Source organism: Callospermophilus lateralis, chromosome 2, assembly GCF_048772815.1.
Source record: "Callospermophilus lateralis isolate mCalLat2 chromosome 2, mCalLat2.hap1, whole genome shotgun sequence".
Taxonomy (NCBI): Eukaryota; Metazoa; Chordata; class Mammalia; order Rodentia; family Sciuridae; genus Callospermophilus; species Callospermophilus lateralis.
The window spans coordinates 34,407,263-34,428,720 of record NC_135306.1 but is presented as its reverse complement, the minus strand read 5'-3'; the positions used below and the strand labels follow the sequence as shown (position 1 = coordinate 34,428,720).

At 45.6% G+C, this 21,458-nt stretch overlaps 1 protein-coding gene across 2 annotated transcripts in view; it reads left to right on the top strand.

The window, feature by feature from the left end:
• Positions 1–16,907, top strand: part of Frmpd1 (FERM and PDZ domain containing 1) — a 49,026-nt gene extending 32,119 nt beyond the window's left edge. The window contains exons 7-15 of one of the 2 annotated variants that reach the window (XM_076843264.2): positions 922–1,047; positions 2,197–2,316; positions 3,345–3,481; positions 4,623–4,749; positions 4,890–4,985; positions 7,176–7,358; positions 8,264–8,408; positions 10,761–11,567; positions 14,560–16,907. In XM_076843264.2, the coding sequence (XP_076699379.1) occupies positions 922–1,047; positions 2,197–2,316; positions 3,345–3,481; positions 4,623–4,749; positions 4,890–4,985; positions 7,176–7,358; positions 8,264–8,408; positions 10,761–11,567; positions 14,560–16,907 (4,089 nt within the window). Of the gene's footprint in view, positions 1–921; positions 1,048–2,196; positions 2,317–3,344; positions 3,482–4,622; positions 4,750–4,889; positions 4,986–7,175; positions 7,359–8,263; positions 8,409–10,760; positions 11,583–14,559 lie in introns of both variants that reach the window. The other variant, XM_076843262.2, reaches the window with a different exon arrangement.
• Positions 16,908–21,458: the final 4,551 nt, after the last annotated feature.

Below are 21,458 nucleotides of genomic sequence, written 5' to 3'. Positions count from 1 at the left end.
GTTGATGTTTTGTATGGATCACCAGTGCAGCATTCCTTAATTCTTTCTGTTATTTGTCACAATTGTTATTTAAAGAACCAAGTGTGTATTGCATGAAAACATTATGACCTTTTCCTCTTAGTTTAAATAAATTCCAAGGTAACTGGAAAAAAACATAGCTGTTTTTTTAAAAAAAAAATAATATTAAATAACAATGAGGGAAATAAACATGGCCCTGGAATGGAGAATAACAGGGACATTTACATTTAGATACAGAGACCAGAGAGGGCCTCTTTGAAGAGGTGACATTTCAGCTGAAACTTGAAGGGAGAGAAGCAGCCTCTGACGAGTAATGGGAAAAGTGTGCAATGAGAGTGAACAATGTGTGAGTGCCCCAAGGCATTCACGATGACAGAGAGAAAGCCACCATGGCAAATGAGGGGAGTGTGGTCTAGCAACTATAAAGACCTCAGCACAGCCATAATTATCATTCCATCCTGCCAGCCACTCTGAGAGGGTAGGCATCATTATCCTCCATTTCACAGAGGAAGAAACTGAGGTTGGAAATGTCAAGACAATTTCCCATAGTCATGTGTCAGGTGGGTGGTGGGAATCTGCCTGGAAAGCAGTTGACTACGCAGACTGGAAGCTCCAGAGAGAGGGTGAAGCACAGACACTGAGGAGAGAGACGCCTCCACTGGGTGGCTTCAGCTTTGCAAGTCATGCAAGAGCAAGTGGCCATGTCGGGGTACTGGAGCATGGGGCTGAGGAGAGCAGGGTGCAGGGCCACAAGGACCTGACATGCAGGAACTGGAGCCCTGCTGACCTGGCAATGGGCCCCTCAGAACAGGCTTTTCCTTCCCTGGTTGCATCAAGAAACAATGAGGCTAGGGAAGGCCTCCCTGTTCCTCAGTTGACCCTGTGTCTCTCTGTGCCTGCTAGGACATCATCCTCACTGTGAAGGAGAAGCTATCCATCCGAAGTATTGAGTACTTTGCCCTGGCCCTGGAAGAGCAGTACAACGTCTCACGTCTACACTTGCTGCATGAGGAGGAGCTCATCCAGCAGGTAGGGAGGATAGACTTGCTACTGGGAGGCCCGGGCTGGCTGCACACCTCAGTCCAGGGAAAGACTCAGCTCTTCTTCAGGCTTGATATACTTTCTCCTGCCCCAAGAAGCTCAGAGCTCCTTTGGCCTGAGATAATAGGATGGGAATCAGGCCTGATTTTCATCTGCTCCTCTGAGGTAGGCATAACACAGATTTAAGGTCCCCATTTTACCAATGCTGATATAAAGGCTTTGAGAGGTAAATTGATGACCCCTCACTCAAGGTAACACAGCTGAGAAAGCCCCAATCTTTTGCTTCCAGGCTCTTATGAGTTTCCCCTATACCTGCTGCATTGAGCTATTAGGGAGCATCGGTTTCTGTGTCCAAGCCTCTTTTTGTGGGACTTACCCAACAAGTATAGAGACTTGTTCTCAGGATAGAGCAAACACAGCTGGTCCCTGGGTACCACTCAGTTGTTCAGCCAACCAGTAATTTGTTGTACCCACTTTCTAAAGCCAAACAACAAATCCTTGGTCAGTTCAACATATCCTTGCTGAGTGTGTAAGGTGGGAAAGAGTTGAACAATTAGAAATGAGGAGGGGGCCTTTTAAGCAGGGGGGACAGCAAGAGTAAGGTCTAGCCTCAAGGGAGTCGCTCTGGGTATTCCTCCTCATTGCAGGTGAGTTCTGGCCCCCTCCCTCTCCAATTAGAAAGTTTGCTGCTTGCAACATCTTTTTCAAATTACTTATATTGCATTTGCAGTGAAAAAGAAAACCAAATTAAATCTCTAAGATAGTTTAAATGGAAAAAATAAGGTGCAGAATGGTGTTTAGACTGTTTATTATTTATGGAAAAGAATTTACCTGTGTCATTGGGCACATATACATAGACTACCTCTGGAGGCATTTAAGGAATTGGAAAGGGATTTCCTCTGGAAAGGGGATCTGGAAGATGGGTCATTGGGACACATCACTCTTTTGAACCTTTTATTTTTTCTACTCATGGGAAAAGGAGTCAAATCAGGAATGAAGGTCTATGACTGTGTCTTGGGTAGCATTAAAATAGAAACTGGGGTTCATCTTTCATTATTTTTTTTTCCTTTTTGAAGTTGTTTTATGGAATAGCTATAAGGGTAGCTAGATTAACAGTGTCTTCTTTACTCTTGACAGGTGGTAGAAAGGGAGGAGTTACATGACTCCCGCTGCCTCTTCAGGGTGTGTTTTGTCCCAAAGGACCCCCTGGACCTCTTGAAAGAAGACCCCGTGGCCTTTGAGTACCTCTATCTGCAGGTGACTGGGTCTGTGCTTCCTGAAGTAATGGTGGTTGTCCTCAAAGATGGCACATTGGGTTATTCTGAACATGAGCTCCAGGCAATTAAGCAACTCTTTAGAAGGGATTCCTTTTTTCTGAAGGAGTGGGGGCCTGATTATCCCTCAGAATTCCCTTTTCTGTTATTGAGTTGCTGTAATAGGAGATTTGCAGTATAATAATGAAATTTAGGCTTAGTCCTGAATGTGGATGATACATTTTCTAAATCCATTTAAAGATTGTTATCATTTCAGTTTTTATTGCTAAATGGGGCTTTAGTGCTTCAAAGCCTCATTTTAGAGACAATGAAACTGAGTCTTGGGAAGGACATGTGGTTTGGGGTGCAGGGGTTGAGGGGGGTGTGGACCGACTTAGTGGCAGAGCCAAAACTTGGTTCCTTGACTCCTAGCCTGGTCCTCCCCTCTGCTGCCCCTGAGGTGACATTTATTACACCATTCTCATTTGGATGGAAAGAACCTTTTGAGGCATCAGCATTCTACAGAACAAAGGACCTATACAAATGGATCGACTTGCCCGAAGTTTTACAGAAACAGTGGCAGAAAAAACAGCAGGAATAATATTGTCAGTGTTCTCTATTTATATGAAATTATATATCTTGAAACCTGCTTCTATATACTTTATCTTTTTTAATATTTATTGTTAGTTGTAGTTGGACACAATATCTTTTATTTATTTTTATGTGATGCTGAGGATTGAACCCAGGGCCTCACACCTGCTAGGTGAGCACTCCACTGCTGGGCCACAAACCCAGCCCTATACTTTACCTTTTTTCAAGAAACCATGTAAGGTAGATCTGACTGACTGCATTTAGCAGTGGAAAACACCAATGCTCAGAGAGTCTTAGTAACTTAACTGAGGTCACACAGCCAAGAACTGTCAGAGTCACATCTCAAAACTCAGCTCCTGCTCCTGGGGCTTTCACCAGAAAGAACCAGGAGACACATATTCCTGTTCTTGTTTTCCAACTACTGTATCTAATCTCTTCTAGAGCTGCAGTGATGTGCTCCAGGAACGTTTTGCTGTAGAAATGAAATGCAGCTCTGCACTCCGACTCGCAGCCCTGCACATCCAGGAGCGGATCTACGCATGTGCCCAGCCACAGAAGATCTCTTTGAAGTACATTGAGTGAGTGACAGGGGACAGCTGCTGTGCTGCATTTGTGACTCTGCAGGTGGCCGGACTCCATGGGAAGCTGATATTCACCCACCTGCCTGTCTGTCCTTGTCTTTTCATCCATCCTCTGCACCCTTTTCTTGCCCAACTGTCAGAACCCACCTGTTCCCTCTGGGGCAGAAGACAACTCCAAAGGGAATGACAAAGGATTCCCTTGTAAATTTCCAGTTTCTGGAAAGAGGTTCTGGTCCATCAGTGAACAACTTCAGTAAAGCTCTTCCAAAGGCAGAAATGCCCCAGAAATTAATTTTTTATGGGGTGTAAACCAAATCCTATTGTATTGTACCCCCCTTAGGGCATTTTCAAGTCCTAGGATCTAGTAACTCCTGATTCTGAGCTTAGAATCGCTCTGAGTAGAATCACCCAGGTTTGCCAAGCCCCTCCCCAAATCTCAGCTGTATCTTGCCTCGGCATCAGAATCATACAGGCAAATCATATTTTTAAAATAGAACAGATCCTTGCTCTTACCCCCAATATACTAGTCAAAACTCAAGGGTACAGGGGTCCGAGATGCTTTATTTTTTAACAAGTTTATGAGGAATTTTGAGGCTTCTAGGCTAACACCATTCTGAAGCTTGGCTTTGAGGATTCGTAGGTGCTCTTATTTGCCCCACAACTAATATTTGGGCTGGGAATGTTACTTGGTGGAAGAGCACTTGCCTAGCATGTTTGGGGACCTGGGTTCCAATTCCCTAGCATTGTAAAAAGAAAAAAAAAAAGTACTTTATACGTGATCGTGTCACACATGTTGTCATATGTTATAGTGAAAAAGATTGAGAACTTCTGCTCTGATTAATGGAGTATCACACCACACCAAGAGTCATTTGCTGCCAGAATGGTCAATGGAATTTGATTCCTGAATATCTGTGGTGGTTTGTGTGGAGTATGTGTATTGATGTATGTCTACTGAGGGGAAGCACACAAGCACGCGTGCATATGCACACATGCACTCACACTCCTTCTGCTGGAGAAGCAGGCTTATAATAGCTATATTATGGGAACAATAAGTACTAAATCAAATGTAATTATGCTCTTCGTTAAAGCCAAGTACACTTTCCAAAAGGGCCTGCTTGTCTTCAATGTCTCGTGGCAGGAAAGACTGGGGAATAGAGAACTTTATATCTCCAACTTTACTCCGAAACATGAAAGGCAAAGACATCAAGAAGGCCATTAGTTTCCACATGAAGAGGAACCAGAATTTGCTGGAACCCCGACAGAAGGTAGTGTAGCTGTGGTCTCTGCCCACCCCATCCAGCTGTCTGTTGTGAGCCTCAGGGAAAACATTTTCAACTTACATAGATTTTAGGCGAGAGTAACTCTGACTTCAACAATCTTTTTTGTTTTTGTTTTTCTATTTAAGCAACTTATTTCTGCTGCTCAGCTACGTTTAAATTATCTACAGATCCTTGGGGAGCTCAAGACATACGGTGGGAGAATCTTTAATGCTACTTTAATGGTATGTATTAGAGAACTGTGGAATTATGCTCTTAAATAGGATCAGTGTATCCTGAGAACTCTGCATGTACTAGAATTTATTCATGAAGCTAAATATCATGCCATAGGCAACTACTTATCATGCCCTGGCTTGGGATTAGCCCTATGGAAGATGCTGGGGGAGGTGGAGCTGAATCATCCTGCCCTCAAGGACAAAACAAGCTACCCAACAAGACAGAGCAAAACATGAGACAAGGCAGAGGGCTGTCGCACCACTGCCAACATAGGGTGTGTCTAGGTGGGAGAAGGCATTAAGGACAGGTGAGACGGTTGCATGGGGCCAGATGTCAATATGGCGGAAAGGCATTCTGGGTGAAGGGTATTATAAGCAGTGTACTCTGGAGCTTTGGGTACACGAAGGTAAAAAAGAAAAATTGGGAATCATGAAGGAAAATAGAAATGTTAGACTGACTGCCAGGGTGGGGTCCTGATTGTTCAGAAGAAGGGAAGAAATGAGTGGTGGGCATAAGCAGAAGAGCCCCCTGCTCTGTGCTATTCTTCCTTTGGTACTAGGCCTGGAGCACGTGCTTTTCAGAAGACCAGCATCTGAGGGTGTGATTGAAGGGACTCTACCCACTACATAGTCAGCCCCAGAACTCTCCAGAACAAAGCCAACTTGCCATCAGAGTGTTTTTGCTTATTTTTTGTTTGTGTGCTATTGTTTTCTTTTAATATCAACGAAATTTTTTTTAGAGAATTTATTGTACCTCTCAGTTATTTTCAGTGATGAATCTATTTAATCAGACAGCTGACTGAACAACGTAGATGGAAAGAGAATCAATGTTTTTGAGAGAAAAGAAGAGTGCCAAGTAGTTAGGAAAAGCAGGGAAATAGATGGAGGTTTTGTGTAAGTAGAGGCCCCAAAAGGTGGGGAAAAGTCTAGATTGCAGAAAGGAAGCTTTCAAAGGTATAAGAAAAACTTCCCAAAGTTTCCAAGGGCTGGAGTTCTGTCTCCAGTCTCTCTTTACCTTTCTTATTTAAGGAAAGAACTGGTGGGCTGGGGATGTGGCTCAAGCGGTAGCGTGCTCGCCTGGCATGCGTGCGGCCCAGGTTCAATCCTCAGCACCACATGCAGAGATGTTGTGTTGTGTCCGCCGAAAACTAAAAAATAAATATTAAAATTCTCTCTCTCTCTCTCTCTCTCTCTCTCTCTCTCTCTAAAAAAAAAAAAAAAAAAAAAAAGGAAAGAACTGGTAATGGGGAAAGCAGCCCAGTCACAGAGAATGGCTCAGGGTGCTTGCTGGATACCTACAAGTATAAGTAGATATAGACCCTCTTGTCAGGGACCTTACCATGAATACAAAATTTGAATAGCAATAATTAGGACAAGCCATACATACCCAGTTTGATCAGAGAAGCCCAGAGAAAGTACCATGGGAACATGGAGAATATGGAGGAAAAGGGGCTGTTCTAGGTGGAGGCTGAGACCAAGTAGAAGCTCTCTGTAGACAATATGTTTTGATGCAAACTTTTTAAAGGAGGGCTAGGATTTCATTAGGTAACAATGGCAGAGAAGATATTCCTAGAAAAGGACATAGCATGAAAACAGGCATAAGGGTAGAAAGTACATGGGCTGGGGTTGTGGCTCAGTGGTAGAGTGCCTGACTCACACGTGTGAGGCACTGGATTCAATCCTCAGCACCATATAAAAATAAATGAACAAATAAAGATATTGTGTCCATCTATAAAAAAAATAAAGAAAGAATAGATTGTGTTTATGGAGCAGGTAATAGTCCTCTAACTAGAAGGGGTTTTATGGGAGACAATTTTGTTTGTTTGTTTTATCATCAAGGATAAAACCCAGGGGTGCTTAACTACTGAGCCATATCCTGCCCCCAGCTCTTTTTAATATTTTATTTAGAAACAGGGTTTGGCTGAGTTGCTTAGTGCCTTGATAAGTTGCTAAGGCTGGGTTTGAACTCACAATCCTCCTGCTTCAACCTCTTGAGCTGTGGGATTACAGGCATGCATCATCACACCCACCTAAAAAAAATTTTAACCTGGCTATATTCAGAAATAATTTTAGAAAGTCATGCTGAGGGCCTAAAATAGGAATCAAGGAGGATGCAGATGGAGATCTCATTTCTTGAATGAGGACTGTATTTTCACTAGCTTGTGAATGGAAACTAATCCCCCTTCCTCCCTTTTGCAGTTACAGGATAGAGAATCCTACATTGCCATTCTAGTTGGAGCCAAGTATGGGATTAGCCAAATTATCAATAGTAAACTCAACATCATGTCCTCATTGGCAGAGTTTGCCAACATCAGCCGTGTAGAGCTGACAGAAGAGTCTGAGAAAGTGAGCATGGTCAGAGTGTACCTTCAGGACATTAAGGTAATACAGGGGAAGAGATTCTGAATTCAGCTTCTGGAATTTGGGGCTAAATTATTCTAGGATTATTTATATGAATTTTGAACAGTAACAAAATCAACATCTGCTTATAAGGATGGATTATCCATCCTATCCCATTTAATGGCAAGGGGTGAACAGGGCACATTAGCCTGGGGAGAAGGTCCTAAAAGTATTTTTGTTTGCTTTACAATAAGAAATAGATTTATTTCTTATAGTTATAGCTGCTGGGAAGAGATTGCAGAGGGAGGGAGGGAGGGTGGAAAGAAGGGAGGAAGGAGAGTAGAAGAGTTTGTTTATTTTTATATAAACTGAGATGGATCATGTGCTTTCATGATGGAAAGTTATGAACCCAAAGTTTGTTGGTTTCTGAAAAGGTAGATGGGAACACCAGAGGATTTGATCAATTGCATGGGACCAGAATGGCTGCCCAAGAGTTTTGAGAGGTAGAAACTAAAATGGATAATTAGTTCAAGGTACCTCCTGAGCCTCTCGGAAGGTCTGACACTTACACTTCCCTCTTTTGATTTAATCCAATATGCTCAAGAATTGTGCTGTATTCTTCTCATTGCCCTCTCCCTCATTCTGCTACTTTTTCTTGCCTGTTTCTTTTTCTAGGTCAGGTCTCAAAGGGGCCCCATTGTATGAATGTGCTGGGTGGAGCCAGGGCTGGGGTGGAGGATAAAGAAAAGAGATATAGTATAGATTTGGTGGGAAACCCCACTGGGCAGGGGCAATTGTGTACACATACAGTCAGTTAGAGCCTGATTGATACAAATATGAGGCCTGTCAGTGAACCATGGCTGGGTTCACTTGGTGTTTCTCTTTGGCCCTACATGGCCTTGTTTCCCTTGCCCTTTTCTAAGCAAGAGTTCTCTTTGCCTTCAAAGGTTCTAACATTGCTGCTAGAATCCAACAGTGCAAAAGATCTAGCCTGCCTGATTGCTGGGTACTACAGGCTGTTTGTCGACCCAGTTACCTCCATTTTCCTCTGGCCTGGAAAGAAACAAGTGCACCGGGTGTCTGCTGAAGAAGGTGAGATGCTGAGTTTTCCCCCAGAAAGGACAGGCCCATTTCCCCAACCTTGTAGGTAAGGGCAGCCCAAAGGGAGGCGGTGGATTGAATGGAACCCAGACATCCACTCAAGGTGATGAAGATATTTCTCCATTTATTCCCAAGTAAACAGTTTTCTGTGTACCTAAAATTCTCCTAAGCCAAGGAATGCTAATGCTCTGATTCTCTGTAGTAGTTCCTGAAATCATCCCTAAGATCCACTGCATTTTGTCATCATTTCTCAGCAAAAGGAAGTGTCATGTGTTCAGAAAGTAGATGGCCTAGTTCCTCTCCAGGCCTCTGCACTCTTTTGCATTCTCTTGAATGATAATAGAAATTCTCAGCCTTGAGTTTAGGAATGATAGCTGGAGACAAAAGAGACTAGGGGTGGTGTCCTGTAAGGAGTGGAGAATTGGAGGGCAGGTGGGAGGCAGGCTCTGGGCCAGCTTCCAGCCTCCAGCTTCCAGCAGGCTTTCGGGTCAGCACTGTTCTGTTCCTGCAGCACTTTCCAGTGGTGTGCTGATAAATGTTTAACAGTTGTCACTCAGGTGGCTGGCTGGGGAGATGCTGGAACACAGGCTGTGATAGTTGTCCAGGTTGCCTTCATTCAGCCTGGGGTCCAACCTGCCCAGACTCAATGTTGGCTTCAGGGAAAAAAACAGGGGGAAAACAGCCTGACTTGAAACAGTTGCTTAATGTATATTAAACATGGTATAAACACTCTCACCATGCCAATTTCAAGTGCCCCACACGATATCAGGGAATATGGAGGTGGGACGAGGTGCTCAGTAGAACACCTTATACAATATTTCCTCCACGTGGGTAAAATAGGTGTAAATCACCTCAAGAGAATAGATAATAGTAAAATGCAGTCATCCCATGTTATCTTTGGGGGATGGGTTCCAGAACCCCCTGGGATACCCAGATCCACAGATGTTCAAGCCCCTTCTATAAAATGGTTTAGAATTGATATATAAATTCTGGAGGGGGCAGTACCTGAAATAGGTCTTGAAGAACATGTTGGAGTTACCAGGTAAAAAAGGAGGAACAATCATCTGAGCAGAGGGAACGTGGAGGTGGGAACACCAGACAAGGCTGTGGTCTATGAGAAGTTCTGGGTGCAGCTGGAACGTGATGAGGAAGTCTGCAGCAGGCCACCAGGCTGCTGAGGAGGGGTCAGTTCATACTGTGAGGGGGTGTGACAAGCAAGCCTGAGGATAGACCAAAGCCATAATGTGAGGCAAGCAACGGACTGTGGAAGAGGTGTCAGGGCAGACTGCGAAAGGTCAGACTATATGACCTACTGCCTCCAACCAGGCTCCACCTCCTGAAGTTCCTCTGCCTCCCAGTGGCATCACCAACTGGAGACCAAGCTTTGAACACTTGTGGGGAGACATTTAAAATCTATCCAAACCATGATAGGGTGTGGGTGAGGAAGATGTTGAGGAGGGTCAAAGCCATACTGTGAGAAGGGTGACTGAACTGTGAAAGAGGGCTATCCTGGAAGGCAGGTGACTCAACTGTGAGGGAGAGCAAGGAGCTGCTGAGGAGGGCAAGGGGTCAGGTCCATCCTGTGACAGGGGCAGCAAGTCCATATGTGAGAATCTTTAACTCCTGTGGGAGAGCTTTAGCCCTTTCATGAGAGGGCAGGGTAAGACGTGACCAGAGAGAAGTTTTAGAAAAGATCACTGGGGGAAAGACCAGAGACCTGGCTCAATGTCCCTTCCCTTATTCCCACCATGTAGTTACCTGCAGCTAGATGAATTTTCACTGTCCTGAAGGGCCCATAGCACCAATGGGTCCCCAAGTCCAGGCTTAAGGATAGTACCAGCCTAGCAGCCTCAGAATCCCCATGAAGTTGCTAAAAATAGATTCTCAGGCTCCGTTCCGTAGAGTTTGACTAAGTGCATCAGGAGTAGGACTAAAGATGTTTTTTGTGCTTTAAATATGATTCCCCATATGGTTTTGATGCTCAAAAAGGACAGAGGTAAGATATGAGGAGCGGCTTGGCAAGCTGGGTACTGCTGCTCATGGCAAAGTAAAATCTAATTCAATAGTCAACATGTTTCCACAGACAGAACAGACAGGCCTCTTTAGAAGAGAGTAAGGGTTAATCATCTCTTCTTGGGTGGCTCAGACAGATGTGGGGCACAGTTAGCCCAACAGTGTGGGGAAACTTGGGATTGGGGATCCTGTGTCAGTCAGTAAAGTGGGATTTAAGCCCCGTCCACTTCCAGACCTCTGTTTTCCCTTCTGACTGGATGAGGCAGGAGGACTCACAGCCATCTGCCAGTCCTGGAGGCTGTTTTGTAACCCTAGTCCCTTGTGTTACAGGCTATGAGTCCAGGGCCTGCAGTGACTCAGAGGAGTCCTCTGAAGTGGACTGTGTGCTGGAGCCTCTCTCGGACAGATGCCTGGTGAAGCTGAGCCCCTGCAGATTGTCTGTCAAAGAGGACCAGCTTCCTGGGAACAGCCCCACTCCCGAGCTGGCCAGGAGGGGTGTGAGCACTTGCGGGGCTGGCAGCACCACAGACAGTGCCGAGTCTGAAGCATCCGACTCAGCCAACACCGAGAGCCGCGGCTGCAGGACCAGTGGCTCCAGCGAGTCCATGGATGCCCTGGAAGAGGATGACTTAGATGCCTGCTCCTCCAGCAGGTCTGACTTCTTCCGCTTTGGCTCATCAGGCTTCTCGGAAGATCTTGATTCTGACAGCCTAGAGGACAGGAACAGGATTGAGACCAATGGCTTCCTCTGTCTCCTGGACCTGGCCCAGAGTGCCAGTGCTCAGTGCCAGAAGATGGAGTGTTCCCAACGGCTAGCTTCTGAGAACTGCAGCTGGGGGCCAGAATTGAGTGTGGGCAGGTTGGACCCCAGGCTGTATGAGGGCAGCCGGGACAACTACTACAGCCTGTGTTCCAGCGTCTCCCCAGCCAGCCACCTGAGTGACAGTTCAGAGAGCACAACTTCCAGGCAGGGGGTTATCCTGCCAGCCTGGAGCCAGCAGGGCTGGACTGAGCCCCAACCCAGCTCCACACTGGAAGCCCTGCCCCTGCGCCCACCGCTGGCCTTTGAGGATGGCAGCTCGGATGAGGAGTACTATGATGCAGCTGATAAGCTCACACCCCCAGATGTGCTCTCAGGTGAGCCCCCTGCAGGTCTGCAGGCTCAGCAGGCAGCTCCTAAGGGCTGGGGCCAAGCTGAGAAGACAACACAGGAGTAAAATGGGGCCCTTGTCCACTTTCAAGAAGGTAGACCTGGGTTCCCTGGACCAAATTACCAGCATCATGGCTTCCAGTCAGGTCTGCAAGCAGAGATGGGAGGGACTCATTCCCCAGTGGGAGACTTCCAGGAAGAGGGGCTAGATGTGCTGGGCCCTGTGGATTGACAGAATTTACAAAAAAGAAAAGGGTTTGACAGAAATACCCAGCAGAGGAAGTAGCTGTGTCTTTGTTGACCCTGAGGCTACCTTAAATGAGGCCTTGAAGCAAGATGACTGTAATTGACAGGCTCTCAGAGGCACTCAAGGCCTTTTGGGGTCCAAGGGACCCTGACACCAGAAGGTACATTTCTGCCAGGTTCCTTGTACGTTTTTCCATAGAGAGTGTGCAGTATCCACACAGAATGGCTTCCAACTAGACCTGAGAGCCAGACATACATGCCTATGTATATTCATTCTCTCTCTCTCTCTCTCTCTCTCTCTCTCTCTCTCTCTCTCTCTCTCTCTCCCTCCCTCCCTCCCTCCCTCTCTCTCTCTCTCTCTCCCTCCCTCTCTCCCCTCCCCCACACACACCATGACACTCACAGCACACAGGCCGGGTGACCTCCTAAGAGCTGGGAGTGCTGCAGCCCTCTTCTTTCTGCTCCAGTGCTCTCCTGCTGCTCCCTGATACACCACTTCCTGCTCCCCAGCAGTTTCCATTGCTCTTAGAAGACAGGCCAGATCCTGAGTGGACACTGTGAAGCCCTCTGTGACATGACCTCTGCCTCTCTCACTCCTGAGCTCTCTCTGTACTCGTGACACACAAATCTCTTTGCCATTTTTAAGAAGCACCAAGCTCATTCCTACCTCCAGGCTTTGTACCTGCTGCTGTCTGCCCTGATCTTCAGTTGCTGACGCCCATCCCTCCATCAGGTCTCACTGGAGGCCCACTCCCTCAAGAAATGGTTCCCAGATTTCCCAAACTAGAGCAGGTCTGCCCATCTTGGTCACATATTCTCTCACACTTGGGACTTTCCTTCCTGGCACTTAGCCCTGCCTGTAGAGGTATATTTATTTGTATGATTCTGTATTGTTCTCCCACAAGACTGAGAGCTCCTTGAGCCTAGCTACTGTGTGTTTTCACTCATCACTGTGTCTCTGGACAGAGCCTGAAAGTTGTTGCTAAATGATGAATGAACTGGCCACCCTCTAGTCTGAGTTCAGTTATTGACTCTGCCCCCAAAGAAAGGAATAGCTATGGCCAGACTGCTGTCCCTGAAGAGCCCAGACAACAGCCTTCCATGCCTCTACTTTGCTTCACTGGGCCAGCCATGAAGCTGGGGATAGGGTAGGGGTGCTACAGAGACCGTCAGACAGGCCCTTTCACAGGAGTCTAGCCAGGGACTTAAGTTCCATTCTGGATGCTTTTCTTTTTCCACAGGGAGGGAGCCAGTGAGGTCCTCAACAGGATCCCAGAACTGTGACTCCTGCTCCTGAGTTCTGGTCTGGCCTTGACTTGCTGTGGGAGTCCTTCCTTCTCTGGGCCTCAGAAACTCCTTTGATCAGTGGCTACAGGTAGCCTAGGCAGCAACATATCTGGCCATCAGAATCACCCAAGGGGCCTTGTTTTAAAACTATGGATTCCTTCCTTGATTCAACTTTAGAGATTCCGATTTAAAGGTCTAGGGAATTGCCTGGGATTTGATAAGATTTTTAACACTGTGCAACTAGGTTGGGAACAAGTCATCTAAGTAGATGATTCCTCTGATTCTTAAGTGCAGATCTGTGATCTTGATTCCTTCTGGCTGATTCCCAAGACTTCTTCACAGCAGTGCTTTTTCCCTCGGAAAGATCCATCCCAGCTTCCTCAAAACCCCTCATGCCTGTGACTGAGGTTAGGGCCCTTGTTTGTCAAAAGAAAGTTCTTTTAGACCTCTCACACATGAAATGACCATAATAACAAAAAGAGCAGCTTCCTTTTCATGAATACCTATTAGACATAGGCCTTACACCAGGCAAGTTACAAAAACACATGGCTTCATCTAACCTGCATGGCAGCATTGACTGGTATCATTGGTACTGATTCAGGTTAACGTGAGCACCAAGAAAAAGTGTTAGAAGGAGGTAAGAGCTTGTGAATTTCCAGGAAGCCTGGGGAACTGGGCTCAGACAGGGACAATAACCAGCCCAGGAGTCTTGAGTAGCAGAATTCCTCATCTATGCTATCAGAAGATGATGGCTGGAAAGCATAGGCTTTACTTGCATTACTAGTTTTTAATCAATGTATTCAAGTTTGAAATCCTGGAGAATTTGAGTTAACTGGGCTGTAAATCTGATCACTTGACTTGAGTGGGAGTAACTTCATTAATAATTCTAGGGCCGTAGGGCATAAATCAGTGGTACAGCACTTTCCTGGCATGCATGAAATCTTGGGTTTGATCTCTGTCACTGCAAAAAAATAAAATAATGATGATAATAATTCTTTTTTAAATATGATTTTTAATTGTAGATGGACACAGTACCTTTTTTTTACTTATTCATTTTTATGTGGTGCTTGAAGATCAAACCCAGTGCCTCCCATGGCAAGCAATCTACCAGAGCTACAAACAACCCCAGCCCTAATAATAGTAATTCTTCCAGATGACTGTAACTATTGGGAAGATGTCATCCCCTGAAAGGATATTCCCTGGGGGGAAGTGATTTTACCAAAAGACAATAAAACAGATCTTAGACAACCAAAAATCAAAGAATGTCTTTCACAATTATTGTTCCCATCTTTTGATGAGGAAATTGAGAAGATCAATATTTAACCTGCCTAAGGATACACAGCCCTGTCAGGATTTGAATCCAGGCAGGCCCATGTCCTGAGCTCAAGTTCTATAAACCTTTCTTTTTCTCCTCTTTATGTATTTTTTTTCTTTCTTGACTCCCAGGACCCAGAGCCATTTCTGCCATAGAACCCAGTGCCACAGGCTTGCAGAGTAAGGCCAGCACTTGCACTTGTGATGATGGCCTACACCCCAGGCCAGAAGGAATACAGCCAAGTAGAAGGGGAGGAGCAAAGAAGTATGCCAGGACCCTGAGGAAAAGAAGGTCCTTTCTGCAGACTGACTACACGTCTCAGGTCTCCTTCCCCCTGGTGCCATCGGCCTCCCTGGAGAGTGTGGATGACGTGTGCTACTATGATAGGGAGCCCTACCTGACTGTCAGTGCACCTTCCCCAACTGTGTCCTCCCTGCAGGACGTGCAAGGTGAACCAGGCCTCCTGGAGACCAAGGCCCTGGGGCTGCTGGCTCCCCTGAGGGAGACCAAGAGCAAAAACCCAGCCTCCAGGGTCATGGAAATGGAGCCCGAGACCATGGAAACCAAGTCGGTCATTGACTCTAGAGTGTGTTCTATTTCTGCCATTCGGTTCAGGATTGACCCCAACAATAAAGAGAATTCTGAGGTTGCCTCTTTGGCTGCCACTGTTGACAGTTCCTCAGAAAGCACTCCTCGTGGTTCCAACCCAGGTTTCTCTGGCCCAGAGACTGCTCAGTCTAGGCCTTTCCAAATTTTGTCTCCATTTCAAGACTCCGATGGCAGTGCCCCCAAGGAACTCATCCTAGAGCTTGGGAATAGCACCTTCCCCCTCTCCAGTGCAGACCCCAACCCAGACAGCCCAAGGCCACATAATGTCTCTCAAAGAGACTCACTGGAGCTGGGAGGCATCCCATTGGCAATGAGATTGGGATCTTTTTTAACAAATCATATTCAAGAAACTATCACCCAATACACAGAGCTTTTGTTGTCTCCTGGAGATGGACCTAGAAGTGATGAATGTGGAATGAATTCTAAAGAGATGGCCACATTCCTTACAAAAGAGGAGCAACTATTTTTGGAAAGTGACAGTGAAGTTACAATCAAATATGATACCAACTTATTTCAGGAGGAATCTGGGGAGAATGCAGGTGGCCTGAAAGGTGATATGTCAAATGTTGTTTCTCAGGCTCTTGACGTTAGTACTGCAGATGGTGAAACAATTACCTCCCTCTCCTTGGAAGCTTCTGGGACAGGCACTGAGCAGACCCCACTACATATTCCCAAAGACCCCCAAGGACAATGCAGAGAAGCCCAAAGCCAAGCCTTGCGGGCCCAAGAACAAAAACACTTGGCAGAGTTGGATTTAAACCCTGATTTTTTACTTGGGAAGCAGACTGTTCTATCAGCCTTCCCTCCAGAGGGGGTCAAGGCAGAGTCACTTAACCATGTCATAGAGGAAAGTACAGCCCTTAGAGACACTCCTCAGCAGGTCTGTTTTAATCCTTCCCTAACAAAGCCACAACCCTGCCAAGAGGAGTCCCACTATGAAGCATCAAACCATTGTTCACTATCAGAAAGCAAAGACAGCAGTTCTAGTATTTGCCTTCCTACTGAGAAGTCTTTCCTCTGCTTTGCCCCAGAAAGCCATCCTGCAGTTTCTGTCGGTCTTGGGAAGGCCACATCTCTGGGTTTTGCAGGCATGAATGAGGAGGTAGTAGCCCCCAGGATTGGGATGGAACAGTGTAGCTGCCAGTTCTCCTATGCCACATGCTTTCGTGGCCCACAGCCTGACACAGAGGAAGAAGACAGGGGCCCTGAGGCACACCCCATGGCCCCGCTCACCTCACCACCCTCTGCAGGAAGCAGGATGGCTCTGCCTTGGAGGCCTGCCCGGTCTCACAGCTGCAGCACAGCACCAGTGTCAAGGGAAAGCCACATCTGGCCTGAGTACTGTTCCAGGGCACTGAGACAGCTGAAAGCTGCCCCTACTAGTACCCCTGAGGGCTTCATCCAACTCATGGAAAACTTGCTGGAACTACAAGACATCCTAGAAGCTTCCTGGGGGGTTGGAAACAAACATCCCCCAGAAAAGTGCACCTGGCACTTTTCAGAAAGCCGGAGCCGCCTCTGCATGGGCTCTCAGAAGCTCCTTTCGAGCTGTCAGCATGTGATCAGAATGGACCAGTCCCCTGAAGAGATGCAGGGTGCTGTGTGTGACACCTTCCAGCACCTGGTCCAGCTGGCTGGATTGTGCTTCCAGTTCACGGACTGCAGCCGTTGCTCTGCCCGGCACAGGGAAGCAGCTGGGAACCTGAGGGACGTGGTGTATACCTACCACCAGTTCGTGGAGGCTGCAAAATTGACCTGTGAGAGAGGCTATCATGACCTGAGTGTGAAACTCTTGGCCCGTCAGTGCACAGCCCTCACGGCTGCTGTGTTCTGTTTGACCCAGAAGTTCAGGGCATCCACTGCCCTATGAGCAGGTCAACTGCCCAGGGGCCCCTTCCCTTCCATGGACACTTCCCCAAGGACCCCCTTCCAGTCCCCTGCCCCCATTCAAATGTTTACTATACAGAGTATTCAAATAAACTGCTGCTTAATCTTGACCTGAATCATACTGAGTGATAACAAGTATGGGTCAAAAGCACTCACTTATATTCATTCAACAAACATTCACAGGATACTTATTCTGTGCCAGGCTTTGTATTAGTAGCTTGAGAATTACAAATAGGCAGGAATGAGGGAGAAAGATGGAGGCGACTATAAAACATAGTCATACATTCTCATGTCACACTGGTTTTGACAACAAACTTCGCATATGGGGTGATATTGGATGGATTACCTTCCCAGGTTTTCAACCCACCCAAGGAGGCCTGGTGTTCTTGGCTGTCTTACTGTAGCAACATAGGTTGCCACTAGGTGGCAGTAAGTTCCTTAGTTGTACAGCCAACCACAGGCAGGTGTATTCTGTACTTGATCTGAAATTGCATCCCTGAATCTTGAATCTATTTTATATATATATTTATATATATACAAATATATTTTTTAGACACAATATCTTTATTTATTTATTTTTATGTGGTGCTGAGGATTGAATCCAGGGCCTCGCACATGCTAGGCGAGAGCTCTATCGCTGAGCCCACAACCCCAGCCTCCCCATTTCCATTTTTAAATATATAAAAGGCAAATTCTAAAGCTCCAGTTAGATGTGCTTTTTAAATAATAATATTAGGTCAAAAGAAATACATTCAGTACCTTTCTAACTAATCCCAGCTGAACCAGTTAATCCTAGTAGACCTTGGACAAGCTATTTAACCTCTCAGTGTTTTGATTTTCCCCTCTGTAATTGGAGATGCTGACACTTTCCACATTATGGGACCTTGATCTAGGAAATAGATTCTCAATCAATGTTAGTAATAACTTTCAACATTTATGAATGGCTCTCCTAGTCTGAAACCATTCCCTACATTTTGTTCTTAGACTCCTGGGAGACATTTAAGACTCCTTTGAGAAATGTTTTGCCCTGGTTCTCTCTCCAGGCCATAAGTGGTTCAGTGGCTCACCTTGGGCTAATAGAGGTGACTAAAGGGGTGCCATTGTCCTTCTGGTACTCCTGACCAGTTGTGAGCTCAGAGCTTCCCTTCTGTCAGCACCCTGGTTCCTCCCCTTCACCTAGCAAAAGCAAGATCAGGGATGAGTATGTTAGATCATGTTCCTCAGCTTTCTGCAGTCAGCAGAAAAGCAATACTTGGAAGAAGAGAGAAAGATCTCTCTCCTGAACTGTTATCAGTTACTTGTTAACGAGTAACTACCTGTTCAGTACTTGCACCAAGAAAAGATTTATTTTCTTAGAGGGCTATTTCTTTCCACATAATATTTTGAATACAATTTAGATGAGGCTTTTGAACACAAATTTGAAGTAATTTAATGGTAAGGAAAATAGGAACAATAGGGCATTAATTTTTTTTAGACATAAGATGTTAAATAGGACTTGAAATTTTCTCCATTAGAAGGATATAAAGAGTCAACTAACTTATTTATGTGAACAGAGCCTATGTGTTCATGAGTTTAGGGAAGGTGCTTAGAACTTCTCTCAACCAGGGCTTGGATCCTGGCTGTGGCCTGTGGCGTTATAGACACTTCTCTGGGCCTCAGTTTCCCCATCTGACAAAAGGAAATAATACTAGTCTCCACTTAGTTAGTAGAACAGATACCTTATTTAGATAGCTTGAATAGCTTTTTTATTAAATTATTTATTATAATTTGTTTCACACGATGGCAGAATGCAATTCATTTCATATTACACATATAGAGCACAATTTTTCAAGTCACTGAGTGTATAGAACGTGTTTTCACACCATTCTTGTCTTCATACATGTACTTAGGGTTATAATATCTAACTCATTCCATTTAGATAGCCTGAAAACATTTTTTAACATGACCAATATCCCAGGGATTGTTATATACTATATATGCAGCATTTTGAGAGAATAGTCATGGAGGCCAAGGCGGATTGAAGCCTCCAGCTGAGGCACTCAGGAAGTGTGAGCTTTCTTCTTTCTTTTCCTCCTATCCTTTCAAATCCTTCACCTTTCTTGGGTAGTAATTGTATGGAGATGGTCTTTTTCTGGACAGTTCCCATGAGAAGGACTAAGTCCCAGAAGTGGTGGGAACTCTTCGCTGCTTGTTGAGAAGGTAATGCAGGAGAAGTCTCAAAGTCGGCCCTTTCTTTGAGACATATGAGATAGGCAGGATGAAGCTACCTACCCTACAGTGCAAGAGTCATTTGTTTAATGACTAAGAAATTGCTGGACATGTATACCCCTCCTTTCTTTTCCCAACCACCATCGTATCAACTGATTTTTGTCTCTTTCAACAAACCCTTATGGAACACCCATGCCAGGTGATGCCTGACGCCAGACTATGGATGTAAGTAATTGGGTGACAATCCTATTTTCAAGAGCTCATGTTGGAATGGCTGGAGGTTACATGGCATATAGAGAAAGAGACCGAAAACATAAGGCACAATGTACTCAAGAAAACATAAGGCACAATGTACTCAAGGTTGCCAAAGAGAGGAGATAAGGTGCTGTGAGAAGTCATTTTGGGGGTGAGAAGCAGAGCAGCAATCAGAGAAGACTTCCTGTAGGAGGTGGCATTCATTAGAACTAATATGTCAGGAAGTATTTATTGAGTATCTACTATGTATCAGGCCCCAGATTTGGTAGTTAGGATTTGGATCTATCAAGAAAGGACAAAAGTAATTTATTCTTTCACCAAATATTTACTATGCAGTGGCATTAAGAATACAAATGTGAGCATGTCAGACATGTTCAAAGAACTTATAGTTAGAAGGAATAAGAGGAAAAAAAATAAATTACTGGGCTGGGGTTGTGGCTCAGAGGGAGAGCACTCTACCTAGTGTGTGTGAGGCACTGGGTTCCATCCTCAGCCCCACATAAAAATAAAATAAAGATATTGTGTCCACCTATAACTTAAAAAGTAAATATTAAAAAATAAATAAGTTACTGACTGAAAAGTGATTTTTAAAAACAAAGAAGGTGTCAAGACAGGGATAGGAAGAGCTTGTCTTACCTAGTGTAGATGGGAAAGGCCCTTCTGAACTGGAAATATTTGAGCTGAGACCTAAATAAAAGCCAGCCATGGAAAATGTGAGAGGAAAGGGAACATTATGTGCAAAGGCCCTTGGTGTTTTTCAGGCATTTCAAGACCAGTGAGTGGAACTGGAGGGAGGAAGACAGAGAGGATATGAGAGTGGCGGGGCAGGCAGGAACCTATTAGTTCAAGGCCTTAGGAAGACGGTTGGATTTTACATGTAAGTACATTGGGAAGCCACTGGGGGATCTGGAACAGGGGATGCATAATCATCCAGCAAACAGATGTGGTGGGGATGGGAAAGCAGTGACACCAGCCAGAATGTCTTTGCTTTCCATGGGAGAGTAGCCATGAGAGCTCATTCAGTGATGAAGGGACACAAGAGCTTGGTGGTGGTGATGATGGGTCTATTCAATATGGCTGAGTCTGAGGTATAGGGACAGGCAGGTGTGGTGTGAGCTCAGTCATGAAAGGATCATTGAAAGTCATTTGAACCACTTCTCAGGCCTCGCTGAGGCACTGCAAGCAGGCTGTAGGAAGCCAGGACCAGCTTCTGAGCAAATAGCTGATAGCACTGGGTTTTAGAAAAAGATTTAATGGGGGTGGGGGTTGGGGAGTAATGTTTTGTGTTCGTGGTTAAAAAGTGGATTGAAGCATGGGTTTCAGGGACTGTGCAAATGAAATCCAGAGGAGAAAATGGGCCAAGGAGGGCTCCAGCCAGGCCTTAGTTTCTTGAGGAGATATTTCTGGCCTGCTTATGGTAGGGTCTCTCTGAAAGGGCATTCCCCCAGGACTGCAGGAGTGAAGGAAAGAGTAGCTAGTAGTCTTTATCAAGACAAGGCTTGAGCAAGTCACTTCATGTCTCTGGAGTCTCAGTGTCCCCATCGACGTATGAAGGGAAATGGAGGAGGGAGAGTGACCAGAGGCTATGTGCTCAGAGAAGGGCTGTGTCAGCTTGTGGACCCTGCTGGCTATGGGGAGTTGGGGAGCGCTAGGCTGAGAGATGGTGGTGATTCAAGACATGGTTTCACCTGTTTTGCAATGATCAGCCCTTGACAGCCAACAAGGCTCCTGGTCACCTACAGGAGCCCTGCACCTTTGGCAAGTGTCTGGGATCCTAATCTTGACTAACAGATGAGGAAATCTAGGCTCTGAAGAGCATTGCGGGGCTTGGGTTGTAGCTCAGTGTTGGACAGCCTGCCTAAAACGTGTGAGACACTGGATTAGATCCTCAGCATCACATAAAAATAAATAAAATAAAGGTATTGTGTCCATCTACCACTTTAAAAAAATTTTAAAAGGGCTGGGATTGTGGCCCAGAGGAAGAGCGCTTGCCTAGCATGCGTGAATTACTGGGTTCGATCCTCAGCACCACACAAAAATAAAATAAATGTACTGTGTACCAACAACTAAA